The sequence below is a fragment of the Drosophila nasuta genome, chromosome X (genome assembly GCF_023558535.2).
Source record: "Drosophila nasuta strain 15112-1781.00 chromosome X, ASM2355853v1, whole genome shotgun sequence".
In the NCBI taxonomy this organism is placed as follows: Eukaryota; Metazoa; Arthropoda; class Insecta; order Diptera; family Drosophilidae; genus Drosophila; species Drosophila nasuta.
The window spans coordinates 14,077,047-14,094,133 of NC_083459.1; the positions used below are offsets into that span (position 1 = coordinate 14,077,047).

The 17,087-nt window shown below is 39.2% G+C and overlaps 2 protein-coding genes across 6 annotated transcripts in view; one reads left to right on the forward strand and one right to left on the reverse strand.

Annotated features, from left to right (window-relative positions):
- LOC132795019 (blood vessel epicardial substance) overlaps nucleotides 1-16,723 on the reverse strand; it is a 41,115-nt gene extending 24,392 nt beyond the window's left edge. For 4 of the 5 annotated variants that reach the window (XM_060805420.1, XM_060805419.1, XM_060805418.1 and 1 more), the window contains exons 1-3: nucleotides 16,562-16,723; nucleotides 16,014-16,112; nucleotides 6,354-7,520 (exon numbers count right to left, since the gene is read on the reverse strand). In XM_060805420.1, coding sequence (XP_060661403.1) covers nucleotides 6,354-6,911 — 558 coding nt within the window. In that variant the 5' untranslated portion in view covers nucleotides 6,912-7,520; nucleotides 16,014-16,112; nucleotides 16,562-16,723. Of the gene's footprint in view, nucleotides 1-6,353; nucleotides 7,521-16,013; nucleotides 16,113-16,222; nucleotides 16,392-16,561 lie in introns of those variants that run through there. The other variant, XM_060805417.1, reaches the window with a different exon arrangement.
- LOC132795018 (nuclear pore complex protein DDB_G0274915) lies at nucleotides 619-5,159 on the forward strand. The gene is made up of 3 exons (XM_060805415.1): nucleotides 619-1,790; nucleotides 3,866-4,152; nucleotides 4,426-5,159. The coding sequence occupies exons 1-3, from the start codon at nucleotides 1,060-1,062 to the stop codon at nucleotides 4,872-4,874; spliced, it is 1,467 nt and encodes a 488-aa protein (XP_060661398.1). The 5' UTR covers nucleotides 619-1,059; the 3' UTR covers nucleotides 4,875-5,159.
- Nucleotides 16,724-17,087: the final 364 nt, after the last annotated feature.

Sequence of the window (17,087 nt, forward strand, 5' to 3'; positions counted from 1 at the left end):
GCGCCCCCTCTTTCCGCCCCTTGCGCTCTTTCCTAATCCTCTTGCTCTTCAAGCTGGTGCACACATGTGTCGACGATTAACATTACGTTCTGACGCCCATTTGTTGGCTGCAAACTTATGGTCACGCAAAGTTTCTGGCACGTCCGCATAGACGTCTCCCCTTCTCCTTCTCCTTTGCCTTTTGAACTCACCAGGCAGGCTTTAGGACCATAAAACGCAATCTAACGATCGCAGCGTGACAAGGAGCTTCTTAATTGCTCTTTGCTCTCTTCGTCACTTTAGAGCAAAGTCAAAACTCTCTTCGACACACGCTCTCTTTATTATTACAATTTAGTTGTTGTTGCCTGCACGGACTGGTACGATTACCAGCTGTCCACCACCTTCGCAGTGAACACACACCCACACATCCCGCATCTCTTTTAGTTGTAACTAAATAAAATGAAATAGATCAAGTGCACTAGCTTCGTGGGAGCGAACCGAAGAAGAGAGCCGAACGTCAGCGCTGCCGACTGCCGACTGCCGCTTGCCGAAGCGACTCGCGTCAACGTCCAAGAACTCGCGACTCACACACACATGCGCAGGCGCTATATAAAAGATTTTGCGGACTCAGGGTGTCGTTCAATCGCACATATTAACTCGTCGCGTACACTTCGCAGCCGCAGCAGCAGCATTAGCAGCCGTAGCCGCAGTTTAACCCCCCCGCCGCCCAACACACAAAAACCCTTTTTCCCCCCGAAACCATTGCTAAAAAAATTAAATAGCGCGCGCGCTCAATAAGCAAATTGAAATAAATAAACTCCAATATAAGAGTTTCGCACACACGGAAATCGGAAATTATACGCCACTCAACTAACCAACTAACTAAGCAACGATAAAAACAAAATAAAATTGAAAAAACCAAAAAAGAAAATCGCAGATTAAAAATTGCAACAAATCGTATTTTTTTCTGTGTACGACAGCAAAGACAGTGCAAAAAACCAACAGCAGTAAAGTAGTGCGAAAGCAAAAGTCAAAAGAAGTAGAAGAGAAACCGTTAAGTTCGCAAATACAAATGCAAAAATGTGCCATAATTCGGGCATCGAAAGTGAACAGATCGAACGGTACATGGCCTTCGGTCTGCCTCAGAAAGCTGTCAGAAGCGTAAAATACACAATGCGCAAACGCGAGCAGCAGCAGCGCAAGGAGCAACAGAAACAACAAAATAATAGCAGCACCAACAACAATAACAGTAGCAATAGCAGTAGCAGCAGCAGCGATAGCAGCGACAGCGGCACTGATTGCGATGTTAAGCTAACACGCACACAACAGCAACAAGAAACACAACAACAACAGCAGCTGCCAAAGGAGCAAGAGCTGCCAACAACAGCAACCGCAAATAAAACAGAGACAGAGGCAGCGTCATTAACAGCAGTCGAAAATGTCAAAACAGCAGAAGCAACAACAGAAAACGAAGCTAAAGCTGAATCCACCCACAACAACAACAGCAACAGCATTTTACAGATACCTAAATTCTGTGGACGCTTTCGTAAAATGCAACAGCAGCAGCAGCAACAAGAGCAAGAAGCTGTGACCACTGTCACAACAGCAACAGTAACAGCAGCAGCAGCAACAACAACAACACCAACCACAACAACAGCAACAGCTGCATTAACAGCACAACAACAGCGCAAAATGAGCTCGATGGAACCCTCGATGGACGATGCTCTTGCAATTGGCACTCAAATGACACGAAAGTTCGCAGAGCGTTGCCATTGTCTGATCGCTAAGCTCCAGGGCAGTCGCCTCTACACGTGAGTGTCTCCTTAATTATGCCCACACATTATTTCATCATGTGATTATATTTTGTGTATATTTTTGGCCACAACATTAAATGCTCGCCGCACATTATCAGTGAAATGATAATCACGGCGCTCGATCATGTCAATCACGCGAAAGCAGATTAGACGCACTCACATACCTGCCGACTACACATACACACTCTCACACACCTTTCTTTTTGTTTTTGCACTATTTTTTGTGTCTGGGGGCTGCTTCTGTGCAAATATTTGCATTTTCGATTTCTTTTCATTTCGCTATCTGCCATTGTAACATTATGCAAACAGCTGTTGCGAGAGCGCACTTGCACACATGCAAAAAAAAGCACATGCACACGAACTCACTCACACACACCTTCAACTGGTGTGAAGGGCACAGCAGCTGTTACGTATGTGTGTTCGTCTGCCAGTACCTGTACTTTGAGCTTGACGAAAAAAAAAACAAAAGCTTGAGAGCAGCACAAAGAACATTTCAAAAAGCTCTAAGTGAAGACGCTAACGATGAGAAAGAAATCTTTATAGCAAAACGTCACACAGTTGCCATGTGATTCACCCTCGTCACTAAATACCTGATATACGTACCCCTTAAATATTATTTTTATCACTTGCTACACGCCCCTTTATAAATAACACAATTATACAAAAAAAAAAAAATATCGTCGTAAGGCCATTGGCCGGCACCTTGACCGTAACGTCGGTGTTGCGCTGTTGCTGACTCAACGATAAATCGTCAGATGACCCATTGCCATTTGGGGAACTCTCCTCGCACTAACGCTTATCACAACACACACACACAACACCTAGAGAATAGACAAGGCAGTTGAAAGCGAAAGCTCTTCTCCTGTTTCTGCTTCTACTATCATTTGCACTTGCACTCAGCCGCCGCCGCATTGTCGACGTCACTGACATTATATGAACTTCGACGCCTACGCCAACACCGGCAGCGAAAAACGACGACGAGACGAACACACGACGCTCGTCTCGTTCGGCTGAGTCAGAGCTTTGAGCAATGTGACGGGGGTGAAGCGGCAGGGCCGCTTTATCGTTGACGTTTTTCTTTTTATTGTTGTAGTTGTTGTTGTTGTTGTTGGGCATCTCTCGCATATTGTCAGCTTGGAGACCAGCTGTTCAAGTGAGCAGCTGATTTGGGGAATTCCCTCTCAGCTTCGATTGAACTTGTGAGCAACGCAGCGCACGACACAAATGTTTAGTTATCTGACTACGATAAAACCAAGCACAACAAAACTCAATACTTTTGCATATTATTACCTAGACAGTTTGTGCAAAAATACGAAACAAAAACACAAAAATACAAAAATCTATAATACACAAATGTACAGTTTCTGTGTGTTTGGATGTGTGTAAAATATTTGGTTGCATGCTGTTGTGCACGTACGCCACTTTTGCGACTACAGTCTACAGTTCGCCAATGTCTTCGGCAAAGCGACAAAAGCAACACACAAATACAAAAACAACAGCCACAGCAACATTAAAGCGCGACGTCACACGCACTCTCTCGCACACACACACTCTCGCATAACTGATCATCTATGCAAAGCATACGCGCAAAAAAAAAGAAAGAAAAAGACAGACAGATGCTCCAACAACAACAATGACGCAAAAAATAAAGCTCGCGACACAATGTTAGATAAGCGCTAGCCATTCTCGACGTCGTCGTCGTCGACGCGTCGCTGTTGCTGTCGGGGTTTCTATCTCTACAGGGGGGCGAAGCGACGTTGGGCACCTCGTGCCATATTTACTGCCAAGTGCAAAAGTTCGCAACGTATCTAATCGCAGACAGAAAAGCGGCACGTGCTCGCGTAATATGCATTTCGCCACATGAAATACGCAAAAGCAAACACAATTACACATGCAATTAACATAAGCTGACAATGTTAACAACCGCAGTTCACACACACTCAATATAGCCTAACAGCAGCATTTCGCACACACCCACACACTTAACATAACCTTTAACAACAGCATAACCTTTTTATACTTTAACAGTAGCTTGACTAACTTGCCATCTCTTTCTCTCTCTGTTTTTGCAGTATTTTGACGCAAACCACGCAGCCGGCGCATTTGATCGCCATTTGCATATTGTCCTTTGTCTTACTGACCGTTGGACCCGATCTCACAACGACAACAACAACTACAACAACCACAACGACGACGTCAACGAAAGCGCAGGCGCACAACATTGATGCTGTTGCTGCTGCTGCTGCGGCGGCAGCGACTGCGGCTGTTAGTACTAGCAGCAGCACGCTGCCAACGTTGGCGTATCTGGGCGCATTCGCCACACACTTTGGTTCACAAATCTGGATGACCTTTGTTTCGGGTAAGTTATCGCTATCGTTATCGAACGACGACAACAGCAATCGACATCGACATCGACATCTGCTGCTACTGCTGCAAAACATCGCTGCTGCTGCAACGCAACGTCGTCGCCTTCATCCATCAAATGCATCATGTGTCAGTGTGTCAATGTGTCAATGTTTTACCCCCACCTCCTCCCATTAAACGTAGGCATTCTCATCAAATACGCTTTACGCCATTCACAATGCTGCAAATTTGAACTAACAGTATTTCTCTCTCTCTGTCTCGTTCTCAGGTCTGTCGCTATATTTCTCGCTGCCGCGTCACACGTTCGGTCAATGCCAGCAGATACTGTTCCCCAAGTATTTTGCATTGAACGCAATGCTCAGCATCAGCATGTTAATCATCTATGTTAAATACTTTCTGAGCGGTTGGACAACAGCGGCTGGCGTACAGCTGGGCACACTGGCCTTAACAGCCGCCATCGAGGTTGTGGTCCGCCTATATTTGGCCCCACCGATGCTCCGTCTCATGCACGAGAAGTACAGGATCGAGGGTGCCATTGGCAGCGGCCAGGAAGTTGGCAGTCTGGTGCAGGGCGATTTGGTCGAGTGTCCGCATTATCAGCGCATCCATAAGGCATTCCGTCGCATTCACATGACAATTGCCATTGGCAATATGATTATCCTGTTGGCCACATGTCTGCAATTGTATTTTCTGGCATTGAAAATACGTATTAGCTAAGACACGAACCGCAGTGCAGAAGAAAACAATAACAGAAACACAAACCACATAGCAGGCAGCTGCTAATTAACAGCCTCAGCTAAACATTATTGGGCAGCGCCTAAAAGACTGCAATGGTTTCTCCCAATCTATGCAAATGAATTTATCACACACAACCACACAATACAAATTTAAGTCTCGCCTCACACATACACACACACACACACACACGCATGCAAGTTGATATTGTATTTCTCACTGTCAATGGATTTTGTCTCAAATTAAATTATTAATTATATCACGTAATTTATTAGACAATATATATTTATAATAACCGCATCTACCACAACCAACAAAAATAGTTCAATTATCTGATTCAGTTTCAAATTACAAAATTACTTTTTTGAAAACCTGTGATAAACTCACCCAGCCCACAAAAAAAACCAATCACTCAATGGCTATTAACCCTGCCCCAAAACCGCCCCGCCCCCGCCCACTCCTGCTCGGTCTGTCACACACACACACAGAAATACACGCACACATTTGTAATCATTAGCGTAGCAAATAATTTACACACATTTGTTAATTAATTAATTAGCATTTAGCATTGAATGAAATGTTTTTTTTTTTTTGTGTCTCAACCCCATTTTTTTTCTGCTAATTATAAACTATCGAAATTATTTATTTAAGACAACAACAAATATGAAAACAAAACTTTAAAAATGAAAAAAAGAAAACTATTAAAAACCAAAAAAAATTAAACAAATTTGTAATTTAAAAAAAAACAGACTTTTAATGGCAAGGGAATTAAATGAAGGCAACACATCTACCCAATGGCTAGCATTAAGGAAAATAGCTGCATGCTTTTAGGCGCTTTTAAAAAAGGCAACGAATTGAGAAGAATATATAAGCTGAAAACGTTTTCGACATACAATAATATGATAATTACGACACGATTTCATCGTTATTCAGCAATTAAATTATTTTGTTAAATGTTAGAGAAATTTGCAAAGAAAATATTTTATATCAAGTGATAACTAATTTTATTTCGTAAAATTGTGGCGAAATTGCAATTGGGAACAGCATGAAGTAAACTGTTTGATGTAAATTCCAATAGTCAAACTGTACAGTTCCCAATTGACAAATTAAGCAAATGTTCCCTCTCCATATTTCAATATTCAAGGTGTAACAAATCACAAAGCTATGAATTCCACAAATTATGCTTTGTGAAATTGAGGTGAAATTTCAATTAGAAACAGCATGAAGTAAACTGTTTGATGTGAACTCCAATATTATCCAAATATTCCCTCACTTTCTTAGGTAATACAACTCTCAATTCCACAAAATTATGTTTTGTGAAATTGAGATGAAATCGCAATTCAGAACAGCGTATCGAAAACTGTTTGATGCGCATTTCTGATTCCCGACTTGACAATTTATTCAAATATTCCCTCTCTGCTCAAATATTATTGATCGATAATCAATGATAGTGCCACTTACCGCCTCAATTTCCTGATCGAAACGCACGGGTCGCAGACGACAAAGCACCACAATGAGATAGACGAAATTGATGCCAATGCCCAGGCCGGACCAGAAGACGACATCCGGAGTGCATTCGATCAGATAGCCATACATGCCCATCATGATGCAACCGATCAACATGGTGGCCCGCATCCACAGCGAACCGAATGGACCGTGGGGGGCGAGGAAGGCCAAGAAGAGGAACGCCCAGCCGAGTTGAAAGTAAAGATGATGCGGCGACTGCCAGATGAGGCATTGTTCAATTGACCAATCGCCTGGATTGATCGATCGCAGCGTTCCATTGTTGTCCCACGTTATTGTGCCGCTCGCCGCGCTCGTTCCCGCCGTACTCTGAGCGATCAGTGTGCCCGCCGAGGCGGCTGCCACAGCGCTGCTGCTCGCAACGCCCGCGGCCGATGCTGCGGAGGCCGCGCTGCCGCCGCCAACGCTGCCGATGCCCATGCTGGCGCTGCTGCCGGCGCTGTTAATCAGGGCTCCGACGCCAACGCTGGCTGCACTGCCCGCCGTGCTGGGCATGGCCAAAACGCCAGCTGAGCACTTGAACTCGCCGTTCGTTCTCCTACAGCACTCGAGTTCGAGTTAAAGCTCTCGTCGTTTTGCGTTACACTCGTTAGAATCGACTTTTACTCGATACTCGCTTCAAATGTTGCTACTCGCTTGCTTTGTGCTTTTCCTCTTCGCTTCTCGCTTCTTGCACTCGCCAACTCCTTTGGCACGCTCTCGCTCTTATTCAAGTGTTGCGTTCCATAGATACTCGCTACTCGCTATGCGTTCTAGTTACTCGTTGGTTAGTTGTTTTCGCTTGCTGGCAGTTTTTCACTCGTTCTAGTTGTACTCGCTGTAATTTGTACTCTCAGCTTTGCTTCCTTCCTTCTTTCTCACGCACTCGTTGCTCAGTCTGCTCGCTCTCAGCGTGTGTTGTTTGTTTATGTTCGTGTTGTTGTTGTTGTTGTTGTCTTCTTCTTCAGCAATTCCACAATTGTTTTGCGGCCTCCGCTCCACAGAAATTCGATGCGTTCGTTGTTGGTGCAGTTGCTTCTGCTACTGTTACTGCTTTTGTCGCCTTCTCATCTATGTCGTCGGGTCACATTGTTGAATAGTATTTTTTCACTCAAGGCACTTCAGCTGCAATTAATAGAGCACACAAAGAGTTCGCCATTAAAAATCGATTGAAAATAATTGAGCTTGTTCAACGATAATCTTCTTCCACAACGCCTGGGAAGAAATTCAGCTGTGAAATGTGTTCTTTGCACCAACTGAATGTATCCTATATATTCTCGCGCCACCTGAAGACTCTGAACTGTAGTAATAATAATAATTATGACCAAAGTCGACGCCAACTAGAAATTCCTTGACTTAAATTCCAGTAAAATACTAGATGAATTTTTCAGGAAGTACAAAAAAATCAAAGCGGAAATGCGACGATATTATAATGGAAATTGAAATATTAGAAACATATAAAACTCAATTGAATTGAACAGTCAAAGTAAAATTGAATCTATTACATTAAATCACATTAATAAATAAATTGAGAAGAAATAAAACTGTTTAAGCAATATGTTCGAAATATAAAAATTTTAATAAAATTGACCAGACAAAGTAAAATGGAATCGATTACATTACAAAAAAAATTAAACACCAACAACAACAGCATTAAAGTAAAATAAATTGAAAAGACAACAAAATCAAAATGTTAGAAAAATGTAAATGTCAATTGAATTGAGCGGTAAAAGTGAAATTGAATCAATGCCATGACTTGCCCATAAAATTATCAATTGTCATTTGCATAACCCCTATCATCATCATCCGTGTTTTTGGGTTTTTTTTTTTTGTGCTTTCTGTTATTTTTTATCAGCCGCGCCTCCCAAGTAAAAGCTATTAATAATTAATAGCTGAAATTAGCTGCTGCGTCGAACTTTCCTCCTAATGTTTTCACTTTCTCTCGAAATTGATGATGTGTGCGAAATTGTGTAAATTATTTTAGAAGTCATGCAAAACACATTGATTTCCTGTCGACCAGAAAAACATTTCTTTTTTATTCTCAGTGTTCTATTATGATATTCGTACATTATTCACATCACTTCACATCACTTGCTTTCAATTGATTCGTTCCTCGAATGTCCAAATTTTAGCAGTCTCTATACCCTGTATGCAAAAGAGCAGAACAGAAGGGTATGCTAAGAGAGTAACTTCCTAATTTGACTGCTTCGGATTAAATAGAAAATGAATGTCATTTTATATATTTTTTTTATTTAATTATTGCTTGAGTGATGTGACCATACATTTTTTATAAAATTACCGAGACAAATTTGGAGTCATAAAGGTTGCCAAATACGGTCACTCTAAAGTTTGTGCAATATATTGCTTTTTCGTACTTTGTTCATCTGGTCGCTTAACTTGAAAAAAAAAACAAGAAACTTTGATAAAAATTCTTTATAGAGTATCCGCTAGTCTTCTGAGACTTCTCTATGGAGAGCAAAGGAAGCTGAACTTTATACGTAAATCATCATTAATGATGTCATATAAATATCATTTACTGCTTATCGAATGAATCATGTTTTTAAAGGCGTTAAGCTATATTCCAGTTTATATTTAACAACAAAATACTAAAAACGGATGTGTTTATATTATAAATGTTTACAAACTTGTTTAATTTATAATTCCCAATGTCTCTCGAATAATTTAGCAACAATTAAAGTTGTTCTCAATCATTACAGGGTATGTGCTAGTCCATCAGACTCGTGCCCTTCACTTTTATCTTGAAAATCTGAACGCTCATAAATGATTGATGATCGACTTTGGTAGATGTTAAATGACGTCACTCCCGCAGACAAAAGACAAACTGGTTACCAACTCACCAGAGACAACGCAACCGAAAGGGGAAAGGGAAGTTTCCGCACCGCAAAGAAGCAGACTAACATAAAAACAGAGAGAGAGAGAGAGAATCAACTATCGACTATTGAACGTGATCGGAAATTGTGTTAAGCAAATTACGACAATTATGCCATGTTGTCGGGCCGTTTATAAAATGTATTTAAATAATTATAGAGCGTTGGCAACTTCTGGGAAGCCATTAAAGGTAACGCCCGACACGCCCCACTCCGCAACGCCCTCCTAATGGGGCGCAGACAAGTTTGGCCAAAACAAACAAGTGCTGTGCGTGTCTTTTGACCCACATAAAGAGGGTCAAGACGGTCTCAATTGGGGTGTGTGTGTGTGGAGGGAATAGAGAGAGAGAGAGAGAGAGAGAGAGAGAAGGAACCTGAACTCACACTAACAACTGAAACCAAAAACACGGCCAAGAGTTGAGAGTTGGCCAAATAAGCACATAAACATTTCCGGCATTAGCATATCCGAAATGGCCACAAGTGAAAGGGTGGCAGATGAGCAAGCCAAATAAAGCGATAAAGATAGCCCGAAACATCGACAGAGCGAGCAAGAGAAAGATAGAGATAGAGAGGGATAGATGGAGATGGAGATAGCGAGGAAGTCAGCTCAATAATCAATTTATGAGCAAGCTCTTCGACATAGACGCTTGCAACAACATGAGACCCTCAAGTTAAAGTGTGATCGACTCTAAAATACCCGAAAATATAAGTTTATTAAACAGTTTTTTATGATTTTAAGGAATTCTAAAAAAAATCTTTACAAACGAGCACATAATAATAGCAGTTCTGATAATTTATATTTTATTTAAAGTAACAATAGAATAGAAGTATTTCATAGTATTAATATAAATAGATATATATAAATATACCCGCTACCCATAGAGTAAAAGTGTATTCTAACTTTGTACCTCAAACAAATCTTTGTATCAAGCAAAAGGAGTAGATTTTTGATGAATTGATAATAGTATAATGATATACCAAATATAACTTTCGGTATTTTATATTTGTATATTTTTGGAATAACTTTGTATCTCCAGCAAATACATGTAAGAGGCAAAAAAAATAGTAAAATAGTATATTGACATACCAAACACAGCTTTCGGTATATGTAAGTTATTAAGTATATTAATTTGGTATATTTTAAGAACTATTTCGGATGGGTAGAAAGTATCTCAGTCTCTAGCTCACTCGTAAAATATATTATACAATATTAATAACATATTACATTATTCTAGTTTAAGTTACCCACTCTTTAAATATTTGGCGACTATAGCTCTAATAGTATCTGAGATTCAAGCGGTAAAATGTGCAGACAGACAGACAGATTGCGTATACTTAATGATCTCATGGCTGACACTCTAAATATACCTTTTAACAACTGCAGTCTGGGTATAGCTAACAAGAACAATCGACTTGTGGTCGATTACTCAACACTTTGGCCTAATGTTTTGTTTGCTGTTGTCGTCATTGTGGTTGTTGTTGTTGGTTGATTGAACCCAGCGCCAAGTGACAAACATGACACAAAAGCGACGCCAACGCCAGCACCAAAAAAAAAAACACGAGCATGGGGGTGTAAATGCACACACACACATACATATGTATGTGTGTGTGTTGAAAACAAGAAAATGGTCAAAGCAGATGAAGTCATCGCAATTTGGTTGTTGCCTTGAACAAGCAATCCAAGCCAAGCTAAGCAACAACCAACAACCAACACATCGCAGCCAAGTGACGATGATGGCTCAGCTCCAAACAGCCAATAACCAACAGCTGTCACACACACACACACATATAGAGAGATACACTTGCTAAAAGCCGTTTAAACGGCTGCCACAGCAATGAGTCTTGACTCTCATGCCGACATTTAGAGGCTCAGTCATAATAGTCAGAAATTTGCTCGCATTAAATGTGAATATTCCCATAAGAGAACTAAGCGCCTAATATCGTGTTCTTCTCCATTGAATTCAATCAATTTTCTGTGGGCTTACATCACTTCAAATAATTCCATCATCCGATGAACATCAATTTCGATTTCAGTGCAAAGATTTTATTATTCTTTTAATCAACTCAATTGCAGTTTCATTTGAGTTTCTATCAAGTTTATTACTTTCTCACGACTTTAATGGTATTACGTTATATACAATTCAAACAAAAAAAAACAGTCCGCTTTTATAATTCCTAAAATATATCAAAAATGATACCGAAAAAACTACTAATTTTGATCACCTCAAACACTTCCAATTGAAATCGTATTCAGTTAGAAAAATTTAGTTTCCTTTCGAATGCACTTCAAGCTTCATTCGAGTGTCTTTCAATTCTATTTTATAACCAAAACAATGCGATATTTAAATTCTTTCAATATATCATATTAATACCGATATTATACTACTATTATTCAACTCAAATACTTCCAATTGAAATCATATTCAATATGGTAAAAGCAAAACAATGCGTTATTCAAATTTTTTAAATATACCCAATTAATACCGTAAAAAATACTAATTGATTAAAATTAACCTCAAATATTTTCAATTAATATCGTATTCTCTTAGAGACATTTACGTTCCTTTTGGACTTTACTTCAAACTTAATTTCAGTTTCTACCAATTCTATTAATCTCTTTCGACTTTTATTGTATTAAGTTCAATACGATAAAGCAAAACAATGCGTTAATATTATTATTCTTAGAATATACCGAATTAATACCGAAGAATGTACTATTTTAATCAGCTCAAATACTCCTAATTACAATCTTACTTAACACGATAAACAACACAATATCTTATTCGAATTCATACAATACATCGAATTAATACTGAAAAATATACCAAAGGTATATTAGTATATACTGCTGAATACAAAATATACTATATTCTATTCTATTAAACTCCCTAAATCATTGTTGTTTTTATGCGTTTTTTCTAATGTTGAAAACTCATGGTAAAGATCAACAAAATATAATATTGCAGCCAGATAGGAAAACAGTTGAAGAATCGTAACGTGTTCGCGATGTAATTCAAGAAATGTAAACAATACGCTGCGAGCGAATTGTGATTTCAAATTCCGCGGCAATGAATAATTCAGATAATACGTTAACGTTAAGAGCAGATTCACTTTTGCGTTTACTACGATGTGTGTAGACTGAGAATCTCAAGGCGAACCTTGAGCCCGTGCCTAACCCAACCTTAGTGCACATTTTATTGTGACTCAAATAAAGTGTCGTCAAGTTAGGCTTTATTGTAATTGTTTTTGAGTAGAATTGAACTTGATTTAAAGAACTCTCTTTTCTTAAATTGACTATAAATACATATGTAGATACATATATTTGACTTTAATTAGTATTTTTGGCTAAGACAAATTATGAGCTACATCGTTGGAAATTGTCTAATTAGAAATTGTGCTGTTGCCTTTATTAATGATGGATGAAGCCAGCCACAACAACAACAACAACTACAACTACAATGACGACGACGACGGCAATCAAACCAAATAGAGACACGACCGCTTTAACCAAAGAAGCAGAAGAAGCACAAAAAAACCGAACAACACAATGTGAAGAAATGTACAAATTTGGCGTAGTGACAAGTTAAATACACTGGCCAAATTAAGCTATATAATCGTATAAAGAAGATAATGCGAAAACCATTTTAATACGAAATCGTTTAGGCAGTCAAATGCAAATGATATTGACTAAAGAAGAAGAATTGCACTTAGCTGCCACTTTATGAATTTGCTTTAAATGTTAAGCAAATTGTATTTAGCACCAATTGCACTTAGTTGCTTTACAATGTACAATATGTGATACTAATAGCAATATAATTGACTTAAGAGAAAGAGAATACGAGCCAATATTTAATGCTAATTTATAAAAAGGCAGCTAAGTGCAATTCAACACTAAACACAATGTAACCGTAAAGTCAAAAGGTCAAACGATTTGAATTTGAAAATAAATGCTGCAAAGCTGCCGTTAAGCGAGATACTAACCATTTCGAGTAAAAAAATCGCAATACCCACTGCTAGAGCATTGAAAACTTTCAGACAATGGCAACAGCAAGAGAGCAACAGCAACAATTGTTCGCCGCGCACCATAAACGTTTAATTATATGAGTTTTTAAAGCTGTTGCCAACATTTTTTGATGGCTTTTCATGTGTTGTTGCCATTATTATGTGATTGTTAACAACATTGGACAAAGCGTTTGTGTTGACATGAAGTTGCAGAGCAAAAACAACCACAACAACAACAACAAAAGATGTTACCACTAGAAGAGCTCAGGTTAGACTCCCAATGCCAATGTCGAATCCCCGATCCCCCAAACAGACGATCCGCGATCTTCAAATGTGCCTTTCAGTTATTGTGGCGTTTGCTCAGGTAGTCAAAACAGAATGTGAAACGGCGCATTTTTACAATTTCCGTTTCCCACGAATAAACAAAAGAGACAGCAACGTTCGTCATAATAATGATATTAACAATAAAAATAATAATAATAATAATATTAGATATAAGCCGCAATATTGTTGTAGTTTTATAGACAAACACGCGGCGAAAGCCATCAAAAGAATTGGCTCAAATGGGCCATCAAAAATGACACGACAGATCAAAGAGTATTTGACAGACTTATGACAGAGGGAGCGACATTGTTAGTTTTGAACCACAATTTCATTAAAATGTATATTATGAATTCTCCTAAAAATATCCCAAGAGAGCAGTTACAAAATGCTCTATACTATTGTTTGACATGTTAACTATTCGGAAATTGTTTTATAATATATTACTTTTACTATTTTTAGCATATTTACATTTATTATCAAAATTGCAAACTTCAGATTTACGACAAAATTACAGAAAAAAGAAAAATAGTTTTTTTTTCCAAAATTAACTCATAAAATGTATGCAGATCTGTAAAAGTTGTTATCAAACTTTGACTGCCTTCAGTCAAGTCGTAGTTTTATCATTTCGAGAGATAAGAAGTATAAGATATGCAAAATTATATCTTATCTTCAAAAATATTCTAATTATACAGGAAACGTTTGGACTTGCGATGGCGAAACGGTTTTGATGCAACCAAAACAGAAAAGAACATCATCCAATATGATCTAGATAGTTATTTTATTAAATAACTCAATTAAATAACCTGTTAATAACCAATAATCGCAACACCATTGTTAAATGAATGTTACAATCTCCAATTAGCAAGCATCATAACGGAGTTTATACAAGGTAATCGATAAGCGATAACCGATAATTGTTTATTATCATGGGCGTGCCAAATGGAATTCAATTTGAGGCTGAATCGTTTACATCTACATAGATCTGATGAAATATGCTCTTTACACGGATATGTAACACAACAAAAATTAAAAAAAAAACACGCCTCACAATCAAACTTGTTGTTTGTCTGTTTGTGTAAATCGAGTTCAGTTTCAGTGATACGAAATCTCGCTTAATATTCCATGCAAATACGAACACACACATACATGCACACATGCATATCTCCAATCAGTGAATTACAGCGACACACACACACACACACACACTCAAAGCCACAGCTGCGAACAAAGCCGGTCTTTGGTTTAATAAGTAGATTGTTGCCTAGGTAAGGTATTACACACACACACATACATGTGCAACCATTTGTTTACGTTGATACTGAGCATGGAAATATGTATGCAGATGCAAAATGCAAAACACCCACACAGTAGCTCACTTTATGCTTTAGGGCTGCACTACAAATTTCTTATCTTCAACTCGCTTTTGGGTGTGTGTGTAATACTGCAACAGATTCTGCAGCTTTCGATATGTCGCCGATAATTTATGCAAGCGATAACAAATTGGCAATTATTACATTTTGTCTATGCATGTAGCCCTGGTATGTATATTACAAACGCACACATACAGACGCGCACACTTCCAAGCAGAAGGAGAAGAACGACTGCAACAACAAGAACAACAACCACATCGTAGCGTAACGTCACATCAATTGCCTGCCCAACAAATGCAATTGGCTCGCGTGGGGCGCACATGCGAACAAACTGTGTGTGTTTGTGTGTAAAGTGGAGAGTGCGGAGAGCAGAGTGGAGAATATGAGTTAGCTGTGAAGTTGTTGCTGTTGCTGTTGTTTTTGCTATTGCGGCTGTGGCTGCCTGCTTCTGCTATGGCACATATTATAGCACAATTTTTGTTTTTCCTTTTTGTTCGCATACCCTGCATCCGTATAAAGGGTATCAACGCAACAACTGTTTGCATTATGACAAAAGCTAACTGACGGTTTTGATCTGTGCCCTATGTGAGCTATGTCAAATGCGGACTGTGTTAATTCTTGACTTAAATTACAGGGTAGCTGATAGTCACGCTTGGAGCCGCTGCAACTGCAGCAGCAGCTCGTTTTCTATTTGCGTGGTGTGCGTGTGCAGCAACACCGCCAAACATCTCCGCCACCGCCAGCACCACCCGCTTGGCCACGCGTTGATGTTCGATTTTTCACCATTCTTGAACAAATTGTATGGCCTGCATGTGCATTGCATCTTACAAGAGTGTGTTTGTGTGTGTAAGTCTCAATGTGTGTGAGTTTCTCTGTCTGTGAGAGAGTTTCTATGCATGTGTATGTGTGTATCGTAATCAATTTGATTTTGGGCATGCACTGCAGTAAATCCACATTAGTATTTATTTCACTTCTCCTCTTTCAACCCTCTATTGCTGTCCCGCTTCAACCCTTCTTCTAACGGCAAAACTTACCACATTGAGCCGTTGCTGCACTTCTTCTTGCCTATTGTTATTATTGCTGTTATGGTTGTTGCTGTTCCTCCTCATCAATTGGTAGGCGGTGTCCCTGCACTGCATACATACATTTATTTATTTGTTTATTATAAATCATATAGGATTTTTGAATGCACAACCAACAAAACAAAACAGAAAAAAAAAACGAAAAAAAAAGAACGTTATACATTTGATGAGACAACAATGTTGGCACTGCTCCTCCGCTGCAGCAGCGACGTCGACGGCGACTGCCCTTCGATTGCTTAGGTTATGTACACACACAGTTTGACATTTTAACTAGTTTGCGTTTGTATGCGTGTGTGTGTGAATTTTCTAGTTAGTATGTAGCCGAAGCAATTGTAAAAAACCAATTTCAGTTGTTTATCATATGAAACGCACAGACACACTCACATATCTAGAAAACTCACACGCACACCTATACAGACACACACACACACATATATACACGTGAGCGCACTTTTTAAGTTTTGTTAATAACTGTTGTAAATGCAATTTATGAAATTTACCAAGCAGTCGGCGGCGAATAAAATGCGTGTGTCTTGTGCTGCCAAATAAAAAAAAAACACTAGCTGCTTTTAAATGTAAAAACAATAACAATAAGTCGGCAGAGCAGCAACGACGACGACGACGTCCGCGCGAGAGCAACGACAGCGACGACCAGACGACGACGATTTAATGAATAGCACAATATGCGCAGTGCGCAGGTCTGCTAGTCGGCATTCACAGTCGCCAGAGAGCGAGAGACAAAAGAGCGCGCCAAACCGCACACAGCTATGACGTCACAATTGCAAAGACGTACTACGAAAATTGTTGTAAATTAATTTGTACGCTTGAATATGTTATCCAATTAGAATCTAGATGACAACGAGAATTTCCCGCTCGGGATGTTTGCTAATTGCCTTCGAAATATATATTTTAACAATAATCTTTTATTTTATAATTGTTTGGCAAAAATAAAATACTTGTATTGAACGATCTTGATTTTGTGACGACATGCGCATAGATGACAAAGAGAGAAACATCTGGCGTAGT

Excerpts from the sequence above, each read along its gene's own strand:
- LOC132795018 (XM_060805415.1), top strand. The coding sequence starts at position 1,060 with ATGTGCCATAATTCGGGCATCGAAAGTGAACAGATCGAACGGTACATG. Across the intron at positions 1,791-3,865 it reads CAGGGCAGTCGCCTCTACAC|TATTTTGACGCAAACCACGC; the intron begins GTGAGTGTCTCC and ends CTGTTTTTGCAG. Across the intron at positions 4,153-4,425 it reads CTGGATGACCTTTGTTTCGG|GTCTGTCGCTATATTTCTCG; the intron begins GTAAGTTATCGC and ends TCTCGTTCTCAG.